The sequence below is a fragment of the Pteropus medius genome, unplaced genomic scaffold, assembly GCF_902729225.1.
Source record: "Pteropus medius unplaced genomic scaffold, Ma_sr-lr_union100, whole genome shotgun sequence".
NCBI classification, from domain to species: Eukaryota; Metazoa; Chordata; class Mammalia; order Chiroptera; family Pteropodidae; genus Pteropus; species Pteropus medius.
In genome coordinates, this window is record NW_024351543.1 from 10,162,535 (window position 1) to 10,187,239 (window position 24,705).

At 47.5% G+C, this 24,705-nt stretch overlaps 1 protein-coding gene across 1 annotated transcript in view; it reads left to right on the forward strand.

The window, feature by feature from the left end:
* SCN10A (sodium voltage-gated channel alpha subunit 10) overlaps positions 1-24,705 on the forward strand; it is a 78,466-nt gene that overhangs the window by 50,597 nt on the left and 3,164 nt on the right. Inside the window, exons 16-26 of the mRNA XM_039843272.1 lie at positions 924-1,373; positions 2,736-2,873; positions 4,476-4,599; positions 5,573-5,727; positions 8,707-8,880; positions 12,267-12,389; positions 13,593-13,877; positions 14,616-14,669; positions 15,747-15,884; positions 17,949-18,053; positions 23,160-23,430. Coding sequence (XP_039699206.1) covers positions 924-1,373; positions 2,736-2,873; positions 4,476-4,599; positions 5,573-5,727; positions 8,707-8,880; positions 12,267-12,389; positions 13,593-13,877; positions 14,616-14,669; positions 15,747-15,884; positions 17,949-18,053; positions 23,160-23,430 — 2,017 coding nt within the window. The remainder of the gene's footprint in view (positions 1-923; positions 1,374-2,735; positions 2,874-4,475; positions 4,600-5,572; positions 5,728-8,706; positions 8,881-12,266; positions 12,390-13,592; positions 13,878-14,615; positions 14,670-15,746; positions 15,885-17,948; positions 18,054-23,159; positions 23,431-24,705) is intronic.

Consider the following 24,705-nt stretch of genomic DNA (forward strand, 5'->3'; position numbering starts at 1 on the left):
TCGTGGACAACATCCAACACCACAGTGACAATAACAAAATCCACTCCCAGGTTTCGGGGGAGCCCCTCTAAAGACCTTCCCACGAATTGGCCCCAGCACCCCTTCTCAGTCCCAGCCTGGCCCCGTGCTCTCAGCTTGTCTCCACCTACTCTAGTTCTGGGAGACTCGCTCCCCCAGCACTGAGCGGCTGGAGGCAGAATGCGGATGCCAGGAGCCCCTTTCTTGTTGCCTGGAAGTCGACCAACTTAGATTCTTTCCCATAAGAGTTTTACAGACAAGAGAGAACTAAACCAAGAGAGGGCGTGAAACAACAAATCCACACTCTTCAAAGTCTTTCCCACCCGGGTCCCTGAGCTAGACGCCTTCGGCCTATGTCCCTGAGTGAGGGGCCAGCCGGAACGCCTTGTTTTCCAGGCTGAGTGCACATCCCTGCAGAGCCGCAGGGTCCCCTAACTCTCAGGCAGGAGGTTTGCCTCTCTGAGCACTTTTACATCCTTCATGTCATTTCTTCCTTACAACCACTCTGAAAGGTAGAGAGTCCGCACTTCTAGCTTACAGGTGAAGAACATGAAGTTAGAAGCTCTGAGGTGTGCCCAGGATTCCAGGGGGAGGACTGGAGTCACTTTGGCAAGTGAAGGTGGTCCCGGGGCAGGCCTACGCCTGCTCCTCACTGCCATCCGTGAATGTCTCTTTGCTCAGCAGGGGTGATCTTCCTCTGTGGTGGAGAATGTGCTTCCAAGCCTTGTCCACGTGAGGCAGGTCACTTGGGACATCCCCTCGGTTGCTCTCAGAAGGTCTATTCCCCCAGACGAAAACCATCCTGAGAGTGCAGTGAGAGGCCCAGACGTGGCTGCCCACCTGGTGGACTGTGGTGGGCTCAGCTCTCGACTGAGTGATCTTCCCTCCCGGTTCGTTCTCTTCAGGTGCTCAACCTGTTCATCGCCCTGCTGCTGAACTCTTTCAGTGCCGATAACCTCACCGCCCCAGAGGACGATGGGGAGATGAACAACCTACAGGTGGCTCTGGCACGGATCCACGCATTTGCCCGTCGCACCATGAAGTCCCTTCGCAGCTTCTTCCGCAGGCCTTGCCTGCTCCCCCGAACCAAGGCAGAGCCCCAGCTGGTGGTAAAGATCCCACTCTCCAGCTCCAAAGCCGAGAACCACATTGCTGCGGACTCAGCCGTGGGGAGCCCCGGAGGGCTCCCCACTCTCAGAGGCCCCGTGGTTGACCACAGTGACTTCATCACCAATCCTAATGTGTGGGTCTCTGTGCCCATTGCCGAGGGTGAATCTGACCTTGATGATTTGGAGGAGGAGGAGGAGGAAGAGGATGCTTGGAGCTCCCAGCAGGAAGTGATCCCCCACAGGCAGGTAAGAGCTCTCCCATAAGACAGCCACAAGAATCAGGGAGAGACCTCAAGGAGGAAGTTATGGGGGCAAGGGGAGGAAGTTGTGATAAAGAGATTTTCTAACATCAGTCTTCAAGAGCCCCAGGCGAGCCAGGTAGAGGAGCCCTTGACATAAAGAAGCTAAAGCCATGCCAAACTTTCGGGAGGTGGCATTTAAACTCCTGGAAGAAAAGGCCAGAATTTCCCAGGCAGGCAGGAAGAAGGCCAGCCTTGAGTCCCATGCCCCTCTGAAGTGGGTGGGATGGTCTTTTACACTGCTGCCCTCCTCGCTTGGCCAAACCCAGGCTCTGTGTATGAGATGCTAATGAAATTCCTCTAAGAACAGGATGTCGTCAAGAGCAAGGCTTCTCTAATCTTCACCAGAAGCCAAGGAGTCCTGGTCATTATGTGACTCATTTATTCAGGTTTCCTGACAAGGGCTGTCACAGGAAAATGACATTTGTTCCTTTTGGCACCAAAGAATTTAAAGCACATTCCAGCCTTTTGGTAATATATATTTTTAAATACTTTGCACGGTTCTCTATTACTTTAAGCTGATATAGCAACCCTCATTAACTTCTTTTCAATGGCTAGAGATATGCACTTCTGCACAATATGAAAAGGCAGGGATCCCTGTGAGGCCCAGGGACATACAGGGCTGCTAGCCAGGCCACTAAGTGGCCTTAGACATCCGTGCATTGAGTCTGTAGCTCTTCCATAGCCTTCTTCCCCTGCAGCTGTCACTTCTCTTGTGTTCCAGCAGCTGCTGTTATCAGCTACCATATTTTGCATGCCTTTGTCTGGGTGACAGCCGAGGGTAGGGCGTCACCATACCCGGAGTAAAGGACATGAACTCTGTGATGGCAGTCTCCACTCACAGGCATTTTCAGTTACTTTGGAGTTCTTAGGGGAATCCAAATGGCCAAATTCACTACCACTCTGACCTCCAGACAAGTAACAATGGTCATGGCTAACATCTATTGAACCACGCACTTCAGGCAAAACGTTTTATAAGCATTAAGATGTTTAGTCACCAAAACAACCGAATGAAGTAGCTCTTGCCTTCTCAATTCTGCAGATGGGAAAAGTGAAGATCAGAGGGGTTAAATATATTGCCTAAGGTCACACTGCTTGTAAATAATGAAGCCAAGAGTTAAAAGATCTAACAGGCTATAGAGTCTCCACCCTCGCTTCACACCAGTGTATGCATGTATGTATGTATGTTAGTGCCATATAGTAGGTCCTTAGCTCTGGCAGACTATGAGGTGCAAGATCTCTTTGAATTTAGAAGTGGTCAGCTGAGGGTAGGCACAGGTATCCAGCTGGGACCCTCTCTTACTAGCAGGAGCAGCTGCAGCAAGTAAAAAAATGTGAGGACCACCCGGCACCCAGGAGCCCAGGCTCTACAATGTCCTCTGAGGACCTGGCTCCATACCTGGGTGAGAAGTGGAAAGACGAGGCTGCTGCTCAGGCCCCCGCAGAGGTAGGTATGTGAGCTTCCTGGAGAGGTGGGGTATTCCAGACTACACTTGATTGACCATGTAACCCCAAGTCACATCCTAGGAATAAAGTCCCTCCTAGTTCCTGGGCTAATCAGTATGATTTCAGAGGCAAGAGTGAGGCTCCACAAGCTGAGGCAGAGGGTGGGGGGAAGGACCATTTCCTCACCTTCTCTGAGCCCTCTCTGACTTCCTCCATAAAACTGAATGGTAATGCCTACTTGGTAGGCTTATTTTGAGGCTTAAATGAGATGCTGCTTGTCAAGTGTTTAGCTCTTGTCTGAAATGGAATAAGTGCCCAGAAAATGACAGCTGAGAAAAAAGGAAACAAAAGACAACGCACAGAAAAAGTTGAGTATCTTCCCGAGCCAGCAGATAAAAGTCAGAGTTGCTCGTGGGTGAAACAGTCTTCCCTGTGACTCCCCACCCCTGCTTTCTTTTGTCCATGCCATTTTCTCCAGCCAAAAACATTCTGGTGCTCTGGAGAGGCCATCAGTGCCGAGTAGTCTACTGACAGCCTTAACGCAGACTGAACAGGAAAACGAACTGGTGTTTAGAAATGTCTTATAAGAGGTAAAAATAAACTTGGCGGTTTCATTACAAATCTTTGAAGAAAACAGGCTATAGAGAAAGAAGTGTCTATAAAGATTTAGCATCTTTAATACCGTGGTATTAAAATCAGGAATTCGACTTGACACCTAGCCCCTGAGTGCTGACGCTGTGGCAGGCACTGGGCTGGGCAAAGATAAGGAGGACATCATTCATCCCCAAAGTTATCAAGCCCTTCAGCTTGAGGAATGCCAGCTACTGGCTGTGTGCCCCTGGGCAAGGCTGACCACAACAGGGTAAGATAAGAGGTGGGCTGAGATGGGATCTGGGGGCCCTGGGTAAACACAAGCCACTTGGATCCAGCTAGGTGAGGGTTGCCACCTTCCACATATGGACATCACATTTCCTGCTGAGCTTTCTAAGGACTCCCCGGGCTAGTTTTTTCTACTCGATGTTTTCAGTACACAGCTGCTGGGTATTGGTTTGGTTTTGGTTTTGTTTTTTGTTGTTTTTTTTTTCCGCCTGTGACCCTGACCAGGCAGAGAGGGGTCTGACAGTGACAGATGGGGACGCACCCCACCATTTGGGTCCATTAGCCAAGCTATCAGGTTTACTAATATGAGAGCAGCTTCAGCTCCTAATTGAATTCATCTGGAGACATTACAGGGCTGGAGCTGCCAGGAGGGCAGCAGAGCCCCTGCAGCATTGCTCCGTGATTAAATATTCAAGCTCAGTGAATGCTCAGAGTCTTTATGGGTATAATTACGGTGTCTCGGGCCATCGCCAGCTCTCCATCAGGGGCCTGGAGGTTTAAAGCCTTGCATAGCTAAAGCTCTAGGGTTCCATAGAGAGCATCACTGTTCTGGGCCTCAGCTGGCAAGGCACCAAAGACACAAGGGACACCATGGTGGGTCCAGCCCTGAGGGGCTCTCCCAGCATCTCAGAACTCTTGGCCAGTCAGATGTGCAGTGACCACGTACAGACTCACTAGGCCGCTCAGAGAGCTGAGTTGACTGCCCCGGGCTTCTGCCCTGCAGGCAGTGCGTGACACGAGCTCCTCAGAAGGCAGCACAGTGGACTTCCTGGATCCTGAGGAGATCCTGAAGAAGATCCCTGAGCTGGCAGATGACCTCGAAGAACCAGATGACTGCTTCACAGAAGGTAAAGTGACGGCCACAGGCCTCCTCACATTAATATTAATTAGCACCAGAATCCAGTTCAGCAAACACTCGTCTGGGCACCTTTGTGTCCAGGGCCCCAGTCTGGGGTCCACAGGAGACAGGACCCCTTGCTGCCTCATTCCCAGGCTTGAGGGGCCAGCATCAAACACAAATGCCACAACTCACAGCAGCCTTGGGATGGGATCTGCATCTCATGCCACAGCAGACATGGCAGACAGATGTCGTGCCCTCTTCATCGCTTTTGAAAACATGTCACTCGGTATAAACCAAGTTCTTGAGGTTGAAGAGGGGAAAGGAGTCACTACCATAAACGCTCTTTATTCGGGACAGAAATGACCCAGGCGAGGGCCATGGTGAGTCTGTGTCCTTCGATCTTCGTGTAACTCTGGAAGGCAGAAACTGTATCTTACCCTTCTTTTTCCTCAATGTTTAGAACAATGAGGCAAGTTATGCTCTCAATAGATATTTGTGCAATAAATGAAGAAATACATAGTTCATACTATAAAACCATGGCCTCAATAACAAAAAGATTACACTTTTTTAAAAAACCAAACACTTCCTGTTTCCAGTACCACGTGACCCTGGGCTGGGCTGGACCCATGCCCCAAACCAGCCATGTGGTAGCCCCTCGGTTCAGCATGGGCTCAGGGCACCGGCAGCACAGCCTGTCAGGCTTCCAGAGGTGGGTGGACAAAAGAACTAGGACCACTGGTACCATCTGTAAGAAGGAAGATGTTTGGAGGGAGAAGGGAGTGGGTGTGGCCAGTGGTGGAAGGCACCGCCTGGGGGCGGGATTGAAAGACTGCCCCAAACCCTGCTCCTCTCATGTCCCAGGAAAGAATTCTGGTGGCAAGTGGATTTCCCAGCAGAGCAGCCTCTTTGCAGGGCTGGAGTAGAAATGCTCCTCTTTTCCCAGTGGGACATCACTCACCCTCAGTCACCTCTCCCCACAGGCTGCATGAGCCGCTGTCCCTTTTGCAAAGTGAATACCACCAAGTTTCCGTGGGCCGTGGGCTGGCAGGTGCGCAAGACCTGCTACCGCATCGTGGAGCACAGCTGGTTCGAGAGCTTCATCATCTTCATGATCCTGCTCAGCAGCGGGTCTCTGGTAAGTGGGTCCCTGCCCCAGGGCCCTCCAGATGGGGTCCCCCACAATCCAAAGGCCCTGGAGCTGCATCAGTGGGTTCCCTTGACCCCTGGGATGAATGTCCCCAACCTATGCCTGAAAAGAGAGCTGCACATGGGCACATGGGCTCCTGTTAGCAGCGGGGCTCGGCAGGTGCTTGAGGAGCCCATGCCGTGGCCTGCTAAACCTGGCTGCAAGTATTTCAAGCTGCGTGTGCATCACATTTTCTAGATGGGGAAGATGGGGACACTCAAAGGGCTTAAGGGACTTATCCAAAGTTACCCAGCTTGTCGGTAGCAAAACCTAACATTGCCCTCATGAGATCCCAAAGCCCCTGACTTTCCACCCTCTGACCTCCCACGCTGGTCTTCTCCAAAGGCCCGATTCAGAGAAGACTGTCCGTTCTTCCTTATCAAGCCACTTAACAGATACTACTACTGCTCATTCATGGCTCACCACAAATCATTACATAGCACTTATCAAAATGTAATCGCCTGTGGAGCCTGTTAAAATGCAGTTTCTGATTCGGTAGATATGGAGTGGGGCCTGAGAATCTGTGTTTCCAACAAGCTCCTAGGTGATGCTGAAGCTGCAGGTCCACACTTTGAATAACAAGGCCTCGCGGGGAAAAGAGATTCTGAGTTAAGAGACACTTCCTGAGTCCCTTGCTGAACCCCTGCCTTTATAGGACAAGGCATAATGCTTCTCTGTGTCCTGTGATTTAAGCTCACACACAGTCTCGATTAATATTCCCAATGCACCAAGGTGGACGTCCACACGGGAGGGGACTCCTCATGCCCAGTTGTCCCCATTTTATGGATGAGGCAACCATAGGCCAAAGACATGAAGGGACCTGCCTGGGGTCCCAGCTGGTTAGCTTAAGGGAGGACTGCAGCCCCAGTCACCTGGCCCGTGGCTCCAGGTGCTTTCGCTTGTCGTGCTCCTCGTGTGTCATTTATTCTGGAAAACAATCTACTGAATGTCTGGGTCCTCGCTTCAGTGCCAGATTTCCCAGGAAGGGTGCTGGAACCGCTCAGTGTGTCGCTGCAGCCTGAGGGAGGAGCAAAGGCAGCTGAGAAGTCATGATCTGAGAGGGGGCAGGCAGATTAGGCCAGCAAGGGCACACAGCCAAGGGAGCAGAGAGCTTCACGGACCAGGGCTGGTCTGCCACCTGGAGCGAGTGCAGAGGGGGTGGCAGCGTCCGGCACAGGGCAGCGACTGTCCACCTGGAAAAGCGATCTCAGTACAGTGCTGGGTGCAGAGGCCACAGTGCCAGGCAGGTGGAGGCTGGGCAGTGCTTTCTCCACACCCACCTTTCCCTCCATCCTGTCCTCCTTGAAAAATAATAACCGCATTTGCTGTTGACTAGATGTTTTCATCATTACCTCCTTAGCTCACGTCTTTCCCCCATGGGCCTTCTCGCCCCATTTCACGCGCCCTTGCTCCTTCCCTCACTCTCTGCTCCCCTTCCCCACACACCCCAGCTGCTGCCCCCTCTGCAGGGAGCTCGGGTCCTGCCCCGGCAGCTCTCCCCTCACCTCCATGGCTCTTTCCCCAAGTGACGGAACAGGCTGGCACCAAATTTAGTCTTCCTTATGCTTTTACTTTGAGTACTTTATAAAAAAAAAAAAACATGAATTTTCATCTGACAAAGTAAAGTAGAAAAAAAAAAAACCTTGGAAATTATGGGAAAATGCAAAGAAAAAATATCACCCGTTTTTCTATCACTCAGAGAGAATCTCACTTTGAAAACATTTGGTGTACTTCCGTCTCATCTTTCTCATGCATGTGATACATAAATATTACAAAGCCAAAGCCATATTATGCTTTCTGTAAGTTCTCAGTAAATAGGCTCTTCCTATCTCATTTAATGGCAGGCATGGGTTCCGTACCAGGAGTGTGCCATATATGATTGAAGTTATCCCTGTGTTTACTTCTAAGAAGCTTCGAAGAGTCTGTATGGTATATGCCTTTGGGGACATTGGCTCATTTCCTGTCTTAGGTCTGGTCAGAAGCAGAACCTGAAGTGGGGACTCTCCGGGGATGGGGGATGGCACCCTGTGAGGGAAGCGACAGAGATCCCACGGAGCTCAGAAGTGTCAAAGGCACCACAGAGCTGTCCCACCTTGAGGTCTTTTAATCCCACAGTCCCCAGAGCGGGCAGAAAACCTCCTAAAGTCAAGGCAGTCCCTTCAGCCCAAGAACTTCCCAGGGGGCATTCAGGAGCTGTTAGCAGCCGAGAGTCACAAAACTGGGGGGTGGGTGCTGTGGCCCCTTAAACAGGATCTGGGTAGGGCACCCACAACATCTAGTGTCCTTAAGATAAGTTCTTGAAGGCAGAATTGCTTGGTTTCTAAAACCTTTGAGTCATGTTACCAAATTGACTTTCCAAAAGACTGAACTGGTTTTCACTGCCCCCGGCCACGTGGGAGAGAAGCCCCCTCCCCACAGCCACACCAATACAGGTGTTCCCTGTTCTCTTCCATCTTTACCAAGCTGATAAAAGAAACACGGCATCTTCTTTTCATTTAAACTCCCTTAATTACCAGTGAGGTAGAACATTCTTTTTCAGAGATCCACTGGCGATTCTTACTTTCATCTTTGTGAACTGCCTGTGAACATCCTTTCATGCTTTTATTTTTAAACCAAGTCACAGTAAGCATCCCTTTGGTTCCCTTCCAAAATCCAATTCAAGAAGGTTTCCTTTCTCACTTGCACTCAGCTCCCCTGCAGAGTGTGAGCAGGGTTGCACATCCCGTTGGCTTGAGGAAGGCCTGGTGTGTATCTCACTGTGTCTCCTCCACTATCCCACCTTCCCGCCCCAGGACAGAGAAAACAAAATGATACAGGCAAGCTGGTTACCCGAGCTCTTCTGAGGAAGGGCTGGGGGTTTCCTTTCTCATCATGGGGCCCCGCTAACGCGAGTCCAGGCACTCTGCCATTCTGCTCCCTTTTTTCCAGGCCTTCGAAGACTATTACCTTGACCAGAAGCCCACGGTGAAGGCCTTGCTGGACTACACTGACAGGGTGTTCACATTTATCTTTGTTTTTGAGATGCTACTCAAGTGGGTGGCCTATGGCTTCAAAAATTACTTCACCAATGCCTGGTGCTGGCTGGACTTCCTCATTGTGAATGTGAGTGGCTCAGTGGGCACGTGGGGTTTGGGGGCCTCACCTCTGACTAATGGCTGCTGCTGCACAAGGAAGCTCAGAGGTCTGGTTCTCAAGGGCTACTCCAAAGAAAAGACTCGAGCACTTAGCGAGGGGTCTGAGAATGGCCCTGCACACCTGTGAATGGTCAGATCCAGGCAGTACGTGATTCTGGCACAACCGTGACCCTCGCGTGAGTCCTCAGTTCCTAGACTTCCATCCAGGAGGAACACTTATTGTCTCTCCGTATTTTACATCCGAAGATGGCACGTGAGGCTTCCAAAGGTTTTATGACCTTGAATCCATTGACAGGGCTTCTGGACTTAGGGAGCTGAGAGCTGCACAGCACAGAGTATTGGCCCACCTGCTGACTCAGTGGTCTTCAGCCCTGGCTGCATTCTGGAATCATCAGGGCAGCTCTTAAAAATACAATAAAGAAACACTGCTATTCCTAGAGACTGGGATCTTTCTGGTTCGGGGCAGGATGCAGGGAGAACTAGGGTGGAGGCAGGCATCAGTATTTTGTAAAAGCTCCTGGATACGCCCAGTGTGCAGCCAGGATGGAGAACCACTGAGCCTATACCACTGGCTTCTTCCCAGTGGCACTAAAAGGGGCAGAGAGTTCCTTTGGAGAGGTGATGAGCTGGAGCTCATATGTCAAACTCACACTTATCCCCCCATCCCCAAAGAGTCCCTACTTCAATCAGGGGATTTACCAAGTGCCTCCCACACATTAGACTTGTGATTCCTCAATGCTGTGAGAAAACCATCCTCCATAAAGTCTCCTAAGAGACTTCCTACCCCCCAAAAGGTGGAGTGATCTCTCCTTAATCTTAAACACTGCAGTCCTCTTGGCTTTGCAAGATGGCTGGCTGAGTTATTCACTTCTGCACAGCTGAAGGTCCCTGCAGGCAGGGTGAGGCACATGCTGTGCTTGTCTCTGCCTCTCCCACTTCAACAGCCACCAGCACCAAGGTCTGCACATCAGAGGTGTCAGGAAATGTGTCTGTATTTGGTACCTGCCTCCTGAACCTGGATGGAGTCCATCCAGTACAAAACATTCTGTCCAGGCTCCTATGTTGTCAGGTCTTCCACAGCAGGTCGTGCACTCACTTCTCTTCTTTTTGATAGCAAGCAGCATCAGGCCACTGTACCATGGGGATTAACTGTGAGCTCTGAAATCTGAGTCACAGGTGATAATTTTGTGCATGTAAAATAATCATTCATAAATGAATGGAAAGTCTTGTATTCTGGCTACCTGCCCTTATTAGGAGAATAGTTACTCCTACCTATACATGTCTCACTAGCTTCAGTCTTAATCACTTTAAATGGTCAGCTACTCATTTCATCCATCCTCCTACTAATTCTTCCTTCTGAGCCTCCATCCTTTCTTCCATATATCCTTCCATAAATCCAACCATTCGCCCTTCCCTTTTCCCTCCTTCCAAACATCCATTCATCTTAACTTCTTCCATTTATCCTCCCTATCAGACCTCTCCTTCCATCTATTCATTCTAAAAATTCTTTTTTTCTTCCCTCTGTCTATCCATTCATCCTAACCTTCTTTCCATCCATCTCATCTTTAGTCCTTCTACCTTCTTATCTTTTGATTCATACTTCTAATTATCCAATCATCTAACCTTCTTTTTACTCATTTATGTACCTTCCATCTAAGTATCCTCCTATTCATCTATTCTTCTATCTTTCTATTCTTTCTTTAATCAATCCATCTATCCTTCCTTTTTTCCACCCATCTGCCATTTATTCCTTTTCTCTCCCTTTCCCCATCCATCCATCCATTCATCCACCCATCCATCCATTTATCCATCCACTCAACCTTCTATCCATTCTCTAATCTCTCCTATTCATCTACTCCATCCAAATCCCCATCTTTCCATTCATCCATCAATCATTTTACCCAGCCAGCCACCCTTCCACCATCTATTCATCCCACCCATCTACTATTCCACATTTTTTTCTTCTTTCTTCCCTCTTTCCTTTCAACTATCTATCCTATCCATTTTTATATCCTTTAATCCATACTTCTATATAACTGTCCTTCAACTTTTGATCCAGCTGTTCTTCCTTTTTTTTTTCCTTCCTTCCATCCATCCCAACATGCTTCTATCTTTTCTTCAATTTATCAGATGTGTGTTTAGAACTACTAAATATAGGATTATCTCGTGAAGTGCTCTGGGAGAGATAAAAGCCAATAAATAAAAACTTATCTCCAGGAGTTTACACTTCAATATTCCAGCAGATAAGAGACATAGAGAGAAATAAACATATTATAAGAGGGGATGTGGTGAGCATTCCTGGAAATAATTAGTATCTTAGGGACACAGAGACATGAGCCTGCTACCATGCAGGGAATGGGTGTTGGGAGGGCTTCATATAGGAGGCAGCCATAGAGATAGGGCTTAAAATGAGCAGGAGCACTGAGGTACAAAGAGGACTGGGGGAGGCTAATCTTAGTTAAAGAGTGACCCTGAGCAAAGGCACAGACGCAGGTACATTTAAGGAACAATTTGATTTGGATAGAATATATGGGTAAAATATGACTGGGAAAGTAGACTGTGGCTGTCAGATAGGCTAAGGAGTATGGATCTCATCCTAAGGGTGATAAAGCATCAGTGAAGATTGGGAGTAAGAGAGAGGCATGACAATAATCAGATTTTCAGTGGAGAAGAGATGAGATGGATGCAATACAGAAGCCTAGATAAGCAGTTGGGAAGCTAGTGGCCTGAGCAGTGGGTGTGGAGCTGGGCTTGGGTGGCAGGGCTTGGATAGAGAGGCCCCAGCCACTGATTGCCCCAGCTTCGGATCTTGCACATGAGGCAGCCTTCCCTGGGGGCTGCAAAAGACTAAATAGGGTCCAGCATGGAACTGGCCCTAAACCTCCCTGCCCTCTGTCAGCCAAGCAGTTGGGTGCCACCTGCTGGTGTCTGGAGCCTCACATGGATAAAGGAAGGGGGTCCTTGCCATTCTAGTTCTTTGTCTTGGTGGAATATGCCATCCATTCAGAGAACAGGCAACGTTTGAGGCTCTAGCACTCAAGTATAAACCACTGCCCTTCTAAAGTTCTGGTGTACATCTCACCTAGCTGCCAGGATAAGCTAAGCCTTAATTCAGCCCACCAGTCATGGTGCAGTTGAGGTCTCCCAGGACTGGGTCACAGTTTCTAGCAAACTCAAGCCTATGCACCTTCAGAGTTCCTGGAATGTGTGATCATTTTTCCACATCATTTTTTGTCCTTGGGGAGCCAGGACGAAGACTTAAAGAAGGGAGTGGGAGGGACTTCCCATCTCCTTCCACCAGGACGGCCTCTCTGGAACCCTAACGCGATGCTTCTGCTCTCTGCCTGCACTCAGATCTCACTGACGAGCCTCGTAGCGAAGATCCTGCAGTACTCTGATATGTCATCCATCAAAGCCCTTCGGACCCTTCGCGCCCTGCGGCCACTGCGGGCTCTATCTCGATTTGAAGGCATGCGGGTAGGATCTATCTTCCCCCCTTTATACCCTCCATACCACTGACTCTGAGCTCTGGGCCCCACCCCCACAGGTCAGCTCTGTGTCTTCGCTTCCTGTTTGGACACTGGTGATGCTATAGTGCCCTAATTTTCCTAGCTCCCCTTCAGTCCCTTGGTGAGTTTCTCTCCCCTTCTCACCTCAGACCTCACTTCTCCCGATCTTAGTGATCCTGCTTCACGGCTCCACAAGCATCCCTTACCTCAGTCTCCTCCCCCTGCCAAGGTGTCCTCATTGTCAAAATCTTCAAAGTAGCCCAAGCTCTTGACCTTTCTCTGACAAACGAGACTTTCCTCTGATACTTCTATTTAAATGTAGTGACATCGTCAGCTCAGCACCTCGGCCACCACCTAGTAGAATGTATCTTCTCTCTAACCTAACACAGTCATGGGTCCTATGGGTTTTTCCCTTTCATCCATCCCTTCTCTTATACATCTCTATCGGCCTCCACCTTGCTCTCACTGTCTTCCTCAAGATGGAATGCTCACAAAGCTGGCCCTTGCCTCATGGGGAGATGAGGGGCTGCTAATTTTTCCCCCTCCCCTTCCTCATAACTACAAAAGTCTCTTGGTAGAGAAAGTGAGGTTTTTGCTTTCCTCCTCCACCATTGACTTAAAGAAGACATCAGATCTTCAAAAACAAAAGTGAATTTTCAAAATTAACTTGTACCTTTACAAACGCTAGGAGTTTATGACTGAAATAATTTGATTTTTATTTGATTTTTATCTCCGGGTTGCTGATTTACAAATAAGCAAGTTTGTGAATATAGTTTTAGGTTGTCACTGATTCTTGAGCAATGCATACTAAACTATATTTTGTGTGTTGTATTTAAGGAAAATAAAGCAAATTTCTAGAAATCTATATGTGCCAATCACACCCCTAAATGAGCATGTGAGCCATTGTAAACTTGTCTATTCCCTCAATCCTGAGGAAAGACAGTGAACCCTGCCCTGAAAGAAGTTTAGAGAGAAGGTATGAGCCCATCTTCAGCTGCCCAGAGTCTCTCAGTCTTCTGAGTCTGAATTGTTGCACCGATTAAGCCACTGCTCTAGCTTCCAAAGGCCACCGGCTCATGAAGCAGCCTGAGTGGCTGTAGAAAGGAGCTGGATTCAGAAAAGAGGGGGTGGGCATTTGTGAGGTTCCAGGTCCTTTTGCATTTTCTCCCAGGTGGTGGTGGATGCCCTAGTGGGTGCCATCCCGTCCATCATGAACGTCCTCCTCGTCTGCCTCATCTTCTGGCTCATCTTCAGCATCATGGGCATGAACTTCTTTTCAGGGAAGTTTGGGAAGTGCATCAACACCACCAATAGAGACTTTTCTCTTGTGCCTTTGGCTATTGTGAATAATGAGTCTGACTGTAGACTTCAAAACAACACTGGCAACCTCTTCTGGGTCAACATGAAGGTCAACTTTGATAACGTCGCAATGGGCTACCTCGCACTTCTGCAGGTGGTGAGTCCTGAGATCAACCACGCCTCTTCCTTTGGCTGCTCAATAACATGGAGGGTCTGGGGTCTTCCAGAAGATGCTATGTAGAGACTTTGCAAGGAGCAGCACTCAGTGCCACCTGATGTCATTCCCTATTCCTGCACACTACACCATGAAGCTAGAGAGCCTTACCAATGAGTGCAATCTCCCCACAGCGCAGTTAGACCAATGCGGGCTAATAGAATAGAATAAAGGGGTGGACCTGCCATGGGATTATATCAGGTGATAACTTAGAATTCGCTGCTTATACAAAATAGACATGATATAGCCACGTGTTCTGTTTTATACTGCAAATTATCTCCTAGAGGGTAAAAGATTATGTTCCAGGCCTATTATAATGATAGATAATTCTAGTGATTGTGACAGTCAAACACATTTGTACTTCATTAATTCATTCATTCATCCCTTGCCTTCACCCACTTGTTCATTCAGTGCTGATACAATTGCTTACACATTAGTCATGCAGTTCCCCACCAGTTCCTGCATTCCACCATTTGTTCATGCATTCACTTGACAAACAATCCCTAAGTACCTGTGGTATGTCAGGCGTTGAGCTCAGCCTTGGGAGATACAGAGACAAGTCAGAACTGGCTCCACAGGGGCCTGTGTTCTATGAGAAAAACAGACAAATAAGTTAATCGAAACAGAGGCCAATATAGACAGATGGGCAGATACTCAGCAGCCTCTGCTCCTTGTTTCTAGGCAACATTTAAAGGCTGGATGGACATCATGTATGCGGCTGTCGATTCCCGAGGGGTGAGTCTCAGGCTCCTGTCTTCCCCTCCGTGTGTCCTGCCCTCATCAGTGTATCCGAACTGGTAGTACCAGAAGAGGAGACCTTAGTACCAGAAGAGGAGACCACCCAGCAGCCTGGCACTATCCCTCTCAGGAGCAGTGTCCAGCTGTCCCTCTGTTGGATATTTAAAGCTAACCAAGCCTGTTTCCTTTCTATACACACTCCTCAGGCTTCTCAAGCTCTTCCTCTGCTCACCACTGAGGAAAGTATCAGATAAAGAACTGTGTGTAAGGGCACTCCCTGGGCAGAGGTGGGAGCTGGGGCGATGGCAAGAACAACTGAAGCAATGAGATAGAATTTCAGGTCCTATCGTGGCAGCCAAGTGGAGGAGATAGATAGTGTTGAACAGGGGTCTCTAACTCCCAGGCCATGGACCAATACTTGTCGGAGGCCTGTTAGGAACTGGGCCACACAGCAGGAGTGAGTGGCGGGCAAGAAAGTAAAGCTTCATCTGTATCTGCAGCTGCTCCCCAGCGCTAGCATCACCGCCTCAGATCATCAAGCATTAGATTCTCATAGGAGCAGGGGTCCCTGGTGCCAAAAAGATTAGGGACCCATTCGCACTGTGGTGGACACTGTTGTTGCCCTGCTCCGTATCCCCTCAGGCCACCTCTGAGTTCACTCACGTGCTGTGTTTCTGATTCTCTGTCCGAGACGTGACTTTTTTCAGTGCCTCCGAGCTTGTTCAGCAGCTCCTCCCCCAAGGGTGAGGGGTGTAAGGTCCCCAAGGGCAACCCTCACGGACAAGTTTTGGGAGTCTGTAGATAAATGCTCCTGCTTCCCTGTCCCTTGGAGGTAAAGTTCCCTAGAAGGGCCCAACAGGATGGCATGCCAATTGCCCACAGTGAAGGCTGCTTCACAGCACCCCCTTTTGCTTGCTTTTCTCCTATTCCTGCTTACCCTTCTCCTCCCTCACTCCTGCTTCCTGGGATCATCTCCCAAATAAAGCATCTGCACCCAGGTCCTCATCTTGGGGTTGGCTTTTGGGGTGAACACAAACTAAAACAGCACCCTCCTCCCCTCTTGTCTGCTCACAGGTGAACTTGCAGCCCAAGTGGGAGAACAACGTGTACATGTACTTGTACTTCGTCATCTTCATCATTTTCGGAGGCTTCTTCACCCTCAATCTCTTTGTTGGGGTCATAATTGACAACTTTAATCAACAGAAAAAAAAGATAAGTGGGGCTCGGGTTTTTGTTTCTGCAGTAGTGGCCAATTCTATATTTCCTGTCCCTAAAGACTAAAGCCAACGCTATTCACAGCCTTTTGTGCCTGACTGGGAGCCCAGTTTTGACCTTTGACACCAACACTGACCTCTGCCCCCTGATTGTGATCCTCACTTCTGTTTCATGTCTGGGGCAGCTGCTGGAAGAGTAGTACTTCTCTGTATTAGCATTGCCCCCGCCCATGGGCCCCCATCCTCTCTCCTGGAGTGCTGTGGTCCTCCTAGCTGGAACCAGGTGTGTTGGTCGTGTCCCAAGTGACCCCTTGAGAAGTATCAACAAGGAAAGAAAGGGCTCCAGCACTTGCTGCCTCTGTATGGAGCCCTGACATCCAGAGCACTGAGTCAGGACACTGCAGGAATGGCCAGAGCCCCAGTGTAGACAGAATCTCAACATTCTTCGGGATGGGGAAGATGACCCTTGCTTCCATGGGTGCTGACTCTGATGAACAGGAGCCCAATCCCAGATAACCTCTCATATTTTTATTAAAGGTATAAAATGCTTTCATGCTATCCTTTCATTTAATGCCCTCCATGAGGCAGATAGGGCACCATTCCGGATTTGTATACACTGAGATCCGGGAAAGGATCACATGGAGAAATCACAGCACAGCACTGAGAGCACGGCATTGGTTCTGGCATCATGCAAGCCTGGGTTTGCATTCCCAACTCAGCCACTTCCTGGCAGTTTTTAAAACATCTTTGAGTCTCAGTTTTTTCATGCCTTCCATGGGATTATTAATACCTACTCACACAATTTTGGTGAGAGGTAAATACAATCCTGTATTAAAAGCACCTCATTTAGAGCTGAGCACTCAATCGTCACTAGAGAAAAAGTGTCACTGTTATAGTTTAGATTACATATTTAGTGGGGTTGGCATCCCACCTGTAGGAAGTCCTCAGCCAGGATTCCGAAGATGAGAAGAGGCAGGACAGGTCTTCAGGAGCCCAAGAGGGGTTCAGCAAGACAGCTGAAACACTGACCAGTGTCATTGGTACCCTGGGGCCTTTGTGATCATCCACTCAATACTTTCTCCATTTTACAGCTGAGGAAACCTAGGTCCAGGCATGGAGCTGGCCATGTTAGGGAATAGAGTGAGATTTCCCTGTGATCAAGCTGGGGCAACAAACTGTTTGCTTCTGGCCCAGAATTCTCAGTGTGGCTCCACTCAGTACTCGCTAACCCTCTGCCCCTGCCCCCACAGAGATATTTCTCTCAAGAAGTCCTCTGTGTCCACAAATTTTCTGAAATCTCCCCTCAAACCCTACAGATCTCAACCCATTTCCCCAGCATTTGCAGTGACTAATTTATACAAACATGCTATTGAAATCGGAGGCTTTCAAATTATATCAGGAATTAAAAGGTGAGAGACTGAATAAAGGAGATTTAAAGCATCCCTAAAGAAAACTAACATCCAGTGCTAAGGGAGGAAAGCATCTTCAGTGAACTCTATAACCACAGAGGGCAGTGCAACTGACAGGGCCTTAAGAGAACCAATCAAGCATTCTCCAAGGACCCTTGGATAAGGCAACACCTGTCCTCAGCTCCTCCTCTCCAGGAAGGAGTCAAGGGGCTGGGTCCCAGGGTCTTTATGCCAGCAATCCCTGAGGGAAGCTCTTGCTCCTGGAAGTGTGGTTCTAGAAGCCCAGTGGATTTGACTGGAATGAGCAGGTTGGATTCAAGGTTCAGATTTGAACTGATACAGACCTTCTCCTTGGGTCCTGTTTCCAAACCCTCTCCACATCCGTCCATGCAGCATTTCTGGGTTCCTAGAGACAAGGAACAGGCTTTGCTCCAGAGACTCAGGCAGTGAGTCAGAGCTGGGGTTCAGTCTCATCTGCTCTGTCACTAGCTATGGCATCTGGGCCAGACACTGCTTGATCCTGGCTTTGGCCTGTCTTTCTGCAGAGTGGGAATAAAGTTGAATGTCTTTCCCCTCCAGCATGCTATGATTTGGGTATCCCTGGGGGTTCCTGTTGCTTTAATAACAGTGATGTATGTTATCCTCTCCTATACTTAGGGGGCCAGGACATCTTCATGACAGAGGAGCAGAAGAAGTACTACAATGCCATGAAGAAACTGGGCTCCAAGAAGCCCCAGAAGCCCATTCCCCGGCCCCTGGTGAGCCCCCAGAGCTTCCCTGCAAAAGAAGATGTCTGGGAATCCAACCTGACAGCCTATGCCTGTGCTGGACAGTGACCTCTGCCCAGCATAGGCATAGGTCTGAGTGGAGTTTAAAGATGAGGGTAATGAGGATCGAGAAGTCTACAAGAAGCAACTCTGATCTTCTGGAGTGAACATATCTTCTACAATTACTCCAGATAGAACCATCTAGGGAAGTACTGAGTTCTCCAACAGTTTTAGGATTCAAGCACAGGATTGAGAGCAGATTAGGCTAAGTGACAGTAGAGTGGTTAGAGCCCTGAGATAAAACATTTGTATGATTATGCAACATAATGTAGATCGCAATGTATTTCCAGCCTACCCTACATTCCACCCAGGCCTTCTTGTAGACAGAGGGGAAAGGGCCGAAACCCAAACCCCTGGGATCCTGGGCTGGTCAAGGTCATGGTCAGGTGGCACGACAGCAACCAAAAATTATCCCACTCTAATGCTTAAAGATCGACTGAAACTTAGGGTCATGCTCCACTTTCATTTCTTTATTTACAAAGATCCTAAGAGACATGCCCCTTTATTCTCCTATTAAATGCAGCACCCAAACCATACATGAGATCTATCATCTAAATTCTTCTCAGGTCTCTGTCAGAAGGTGGAAAAATCAGACCCCTGACTGGCCCCTGATGGAAGTGGATGAACAGGTTTGGGCGGGGGGATGTTGCTATGTTGAAAATGTGCAGCTGAACCTCTTCAAAGAATTTCTGAGCCATCCACTCTAGTGAATGGAATGGGTATCTTGTCCCTTTACACAACTTTTCTGTGGTTAAGATGCAACATTTATGAAGAAAACTACAGACACTGCCCATGGTACAATCCCATTAGCCCTTCCCCACGAAAGAGCAGAGACTAAGGACCTTCAACAAAGAAACAGGCCTTTTCCTAAGTGACTTAGAGAGACATACATCCTGTTGGCCTAGGCACTAGAATTTCTAAACCAACGCATGGGATTTGCATAAGTTACTGAAAACTTCATGAACAGAGAATCTTGAAAACATTTATAGGAGGAGGAAAATGTTATGACTTTTGACACACTTGACTTAGAAACAGAGGTCATATATTATTTACTATTATCAATTCTGAAAAGAAATGTTATAATGGGAAGTGTTAGGATGTTCAGACCTCTGTAGGGGCAGAAGTTTCCTCCCAAATCCCACATGAGATCAAGATAACTGGGGTTAGGTGAGCCTGCGGGAAAGTCCTTAAGTTTTATTGAGTATCCTTCTGTCAACCAGTCCAATGGGCAGGAATGGACTCAAAATTAAAATATGTAGATAAAAGGCTGAGCCCAGCCAATTAGTCAAATTGAAAGCTATAGGAGGAGGATCCTCGGATTTACTGAGAAACAAACAGCTGAGTCCATGCTGGCCTTCACTGGTGACTAGACTAATGTCGAATCCACATTCGAACCAGACACTAAGGAGCTCTATGCTAGGGACGACTCTTGGCAAAATCGTGATGGTTTTTGAAACCTTCCCCTACATTCTACTCAATCTCTCCGTAACATCTCAGCTTCTTCACTGTCACCAACCAATTCCACAGGCCACCAGAGCTTCCTCCTCTAAAAGAGGAAAGTTTCCCTGGAACAGGGTGGGCTGCATTTCAAAAGGGGGCCCTAGAGAGGACACTGTCTTAATACAAAGGTAGGAACCTGATGCTAGAATTTCAGGCACTACAATAGGTTGATGGTTGGGCTGGAAAACCTGCAACAAAATTCTAATTAAGCCACAACCAAGAACCTCCAAGGTTGGCACTGGGGGACATCCTTCATATGAATAAGGAAAATAGCCCAACTGTGTTCCTGATATTTATCATCATTTATGATGGGAGATGTGTGTGTGGGAGGGGTGGGGAGGGGAAGGTATTGATAATTATCAATACTTTACTAGCTTTAGTGGAAGAGCAAGGCTCTCTCCTCGAAATTCTGGTCCAAGCATAGCAAACACTCTTTCCTTTGATCCCCTTAGCGTAGTTCGGCAAGGCCAAAACATTCAAGCAAGACTTTGAAGTCGTAGGGATGTCAAAGGAAAACTAGCAGAGTAGGGCTCAAGCAGAAACTGCATGTGGCTGACCTCCAGGGCCCTCAGGCCTTAGCCCATCCCAGCTCCTGGCTGGCATCCATAAGGCAGGCAACATCTTGGCATCCTACCACCCAGTGGCACAAGCCTGATCACCTGTCTTTTTCAAAGTCCAGAGCCAAGAAAGAAACCCAAAGAAAAAGAGAAATTTCCTCTGCCACCTAAAACTCACCTTCCTAAGTCCAGCTTCCTTTTTGCCAGGTTATTGGCACTAAAATGCTCACTTTCTTCTCTTAAGGGTCCCAACAGGACAGGCTGATTAGATAAGCACAGCATGGGCACAGTTCTGCCCCACAGTTGCATGGGTGCCATGTCATGGCACAGCCCACGTGGACGACATAGGGACCTCCAACGCATGCGCAGACATACTGCTCCTCACCTCTGGTGAAGCCCAGGTTTTAAATCTTATGCCTCATCCATAGCAAAGACTAAGACCTCCACAAGAATGAAAAATTTTATTCTGTAGCATTCCCTACAGTAGAAATCACTAAAAGCAGGTTTCACATACTCCACTTTATAGAAAAATAATAGGCTCTATAATATCACATTATCAGTAATCCACTTCATCATCTCTTAGAGTGCTGTGGGTTGCAAAGGTGTGATCCCTTCCAATAGGCGAAGCCAAGACAGCCAGCAAGCTGCTCCATTCCCCAGCATCTGAATATCCAGGACAAATTTGATGCCTGTAACTTAGCAATGTTGTTGCCCATTTTAATTAGAAGTCATGTGGCCATGAATGGGTCTTTTTTTTTCACTATTTTTAGTGATGAAATGAAAGGTATTAGTGGCCCAGTAATACCCCTCCCCACTCCAGGAATGATGTAAGCCAGTAGTTACACACTGAGCCAGGCCCACTTGGGTCTGATTCTCTGCTCTGACCCATAGAGTAGCAACTCATCTCCATCATGAAGCAGAAAGTAGAAACCAGCCTCTATCACAGCCCTTCACCCCCTCGGCCTGCTTTGCAGCTCCGAGGAGCTCCCTGGTGGAAATTCCTAATAACTTCTTCTCTTCTTCCCTCACAGCCACACCTGTAGAGCCCTGCACATAGTACACATTCAGTAAGTGCCTATTGTACAGAATTAAATGTAATCCAACTCTAGTGGAGTAGTTTTATAATTTTATTTGAAGTGTAGGTAACAGAGCTGTCACCCATTCATTCATCTATTTATTGAGCATCTATCAAGTGCCAGGTACTATGCAGATACTGGGGATAGAGCAGTGAGCAAGACAGACGACGTCCTGCCCTCACAGAGATTATAGTTTAGTGGCTCTGGGAAATAATCAGCAAAAATCACACATATATTAATTCACAGGCTTGAGAAATTGCCAAGGGAGAAAGAATGAGATTAAAAAGCAAAGGGTACCTAGGACTAAACCTTAAGGAACTCTAACACCTAAAGGTTAGGTAAAGAATACTAAAAAAAAAAAAAAAAAAAAAAATCCATAAAAAAAAAAAAAGAACCAGGAAAATAAGACATGATGAAAATCAAGAAGGGAGAGTTTCAAGGTGGAGGAGTTGGTAAGCAATGCCAAACAAGTGTCCTTGGTGTTAGCATTATGGAGGTCATTGGTGATCTTAGCAAGAACAATTTTATTGGTAGGATGGGGACAAAAGCTATGCTAGAGTGGATTGAGGAGTAAATGGGAAAGAATGATTACATACAATTCTTTCAAGAAATTTTGCTGTGCAAGTGGGGAGAGAAGTAGGCTGGTAACTGGAGGAAGACGTAAGTTTCAAGAAGATTTTTCTTTAAGTTAGAAAAACTAGGTCATTAGAGATTTAGCTAAAAAATCCAGATATAATAGCCAAGAGTGTCCAAGTGTGGTCAAGAGCCTCACTCATCAGTAATGAAGCAGAGGGACCAAGAGGTTGTAAGTGGCAGCAATGAAGGGGAGGTGGAGGTGGACAAGCTAGATGACACAGGCTTCAAAGAAGAAGAGTTTTACAAGACACAAGAAGAGCAAAGGTCTAGAAGTGACAGTGGGGAACAAGAAGGATCTTAAGCCTACCTCCTAGCCCAGGAGTACATAGAGGGAGAGAGAATAAGCAGCCACTGAGTAACAGGAGATGTTTGTCGACCAAAGCTCCTCAGAGCTCGGGAGAAGGTGAGGGGTTAAAGGATGGAGTTCAGATCAAGGAGTCACAGAACAGTATGATGTTAAGACCATGAAAAAGACTAGAGGGCCATACTAGGAACTTTTTAAAAACACCATAAATATAGCCACATGGAAATGATCTGTTGGTCACCCAGGCCACTCTGCCTCTCTCTGAGAATGCAAATGACCAAAATCTGACCCCATGCCCTGTACCTGCATTTGCTTAGGCATCTTCATAGCCCCAGGAATAAAGAGAACATTTGCAGAAATCAGTTGCACCTTCATACTTAACTATACCCTTGAATCAATAATTTTTCAAGCAGTTCTTGAACTCTTGCTATATGCAAGGCACTACAGGAACACAAAGTTAAATAAGACCTGGTCCTTATCCTCAAAGAGCTCACTGTCTAGTAGAAAAAAAGAGAAGCATACATGGAATGCTAGAACTCAAGACTGACTGTAAGGAGCATGGGAATCCGAGGAAGAGATGGAGTAATGTAGTGTGATATGTTTAAGGAGAACTCCCTGGAGGAAGTAGGGCTTACAAATGATAGATCACTCGAGACTATTGGGATTTAGATAGCCAAGAGATGGGCTGGAAGGGCATTGCCAATGGAGAAAAGAGCATGGACAAGGACAAAGTGCCTGCTGACTTCGTGGGGCCCAACAGGTGACGAGAACTTGAATTGAAGCAATGAGGTAGAATCAACTAAGAGTGAGAGGTTGGACAGGAGTTGGTTTCTGTTTAGTTGTGGAGTGTGAGGGAGACAAAAGAGACAGACTTTAAAAGCCATCTATGGAGAGCCACAGCCTCTCCAGATGCCTGGTTTATGTTGGCCTAAAGACCCTGGTGTACTATCTCTTGTTTCCACAGAACAAGTACCAGGGCTTCGTCTTTGACATTGTGACCAAACAGACTTTTGACATCATTATCATGGTCCTCATCTGCCTCAACATGATCACCATGATGGTAGAGACTGATGATCAGAGCGAAGAAAAGACAAAAATCCTTAACAAAATCAACCAGTTCTTCGTGGCCGTCTTCACGGGAGAGTGTGTCATGAAGATGTTCGCCTTGAGGCAGTACTTCTTTACCAACGGGTGGAATGTGTTTGACCTCATCGTCGTGGTCCTCTCCATTGGGAGTAAGTGGGCATCACACGTGGTGGGGAAGCCCAGCCTCTGCTTGGGTTGTTTTGGCTGTTCTTTCAAAACCAAAGGGACCATCGACAAACTATTTTGTTTTATATTCGGTGTTTTTATGTTTGTTTGTTTTTTTTAGTTTCGAGTATACAGTACATCAGTTAGACATTTATATAGTTTATAAGACAATCTCCCTAATTGCCTTTTCTTTCTTTTGGCTCTCCACCTAGCCATTACATTAATGCTATCGGCATTCCCTATGCTGTGCTCCCCATCCCTGTGACCATCTATGAACTACTAATTTGTACTTCTTTTACCCTTCACTCCTTTCTTTCAGACCTCCAATCCCCCTCCACTCTGGCTGTCACCAGATTGACAAATTTTTTTAACACGCTGTATGTTAAAGGAGCCCAGTATTTGCTGCCTTCCAAAAGCAGCAGATTTTAAATGTCCCTGGGCCTCTCAGTGAAATGGAGAGTTTCCACTGGCCTTCTCCATGCAGTCATGAAGCGTCCTCAGGCACCTACTGTGTACACAGCCATCACCAGATGGGGGCTGGTAGGGAACAATAGTTCCTCCAAAACACCTAAGATGATGGAGTCTCCAGTGGGCCTTCTTTTTATGATCTTCAAATCAAAGAGTGGGTGGTGTGATGTGAAGTGAGTCATAAAATCCTTTTTGGAAAAGGAGGTGGGTTGCCAGCTGAGTGAGGAAAGTCTAGGAAGAGATTGTTCAAAGGAGGTTTGTAGTCAAGGGCCTGGAATTAAATCTCTATATAACTATCTACTTAGGGAATATGAGTGATAGAAAAGTCAAGGGATCAATGCCAAGAGATCAATGCTATTATGGTCTAATCTGGTTGTTGTTGAATGATAAGCCCAATATTTGGGAGCCAAAGTGTTCAGAGAAAATGAGTAGTCAGAGGCTAACTCTATTCAGTAGGGAATGGAGTAGCCATAATTGAGTGCTTGCTGAGTTCAGAGCACTAGGCTGGGCTCCATGAATCTTCATAGCAGCCCTGTGAAGAAGTGCTATTATCCTCATTTTATACATTTGAAATTGAACCTCAGAGATTCAAGGTCATACAGTTTGTAAAAGGCAGAACCGAACTTGAACCAGGCTAATGTTCTAACGTACAAGCAGCCTCCCACCAACAACTAAAAGACTGCCCCTGGCCTTTCTGTGGTTTAGCCAAAGTTTGGCCCTGTAAAGGCCAGATATCAGCACACCAGCTTTATTTTGCTTTATAAATACATCCTGACCTATTATATCATGAC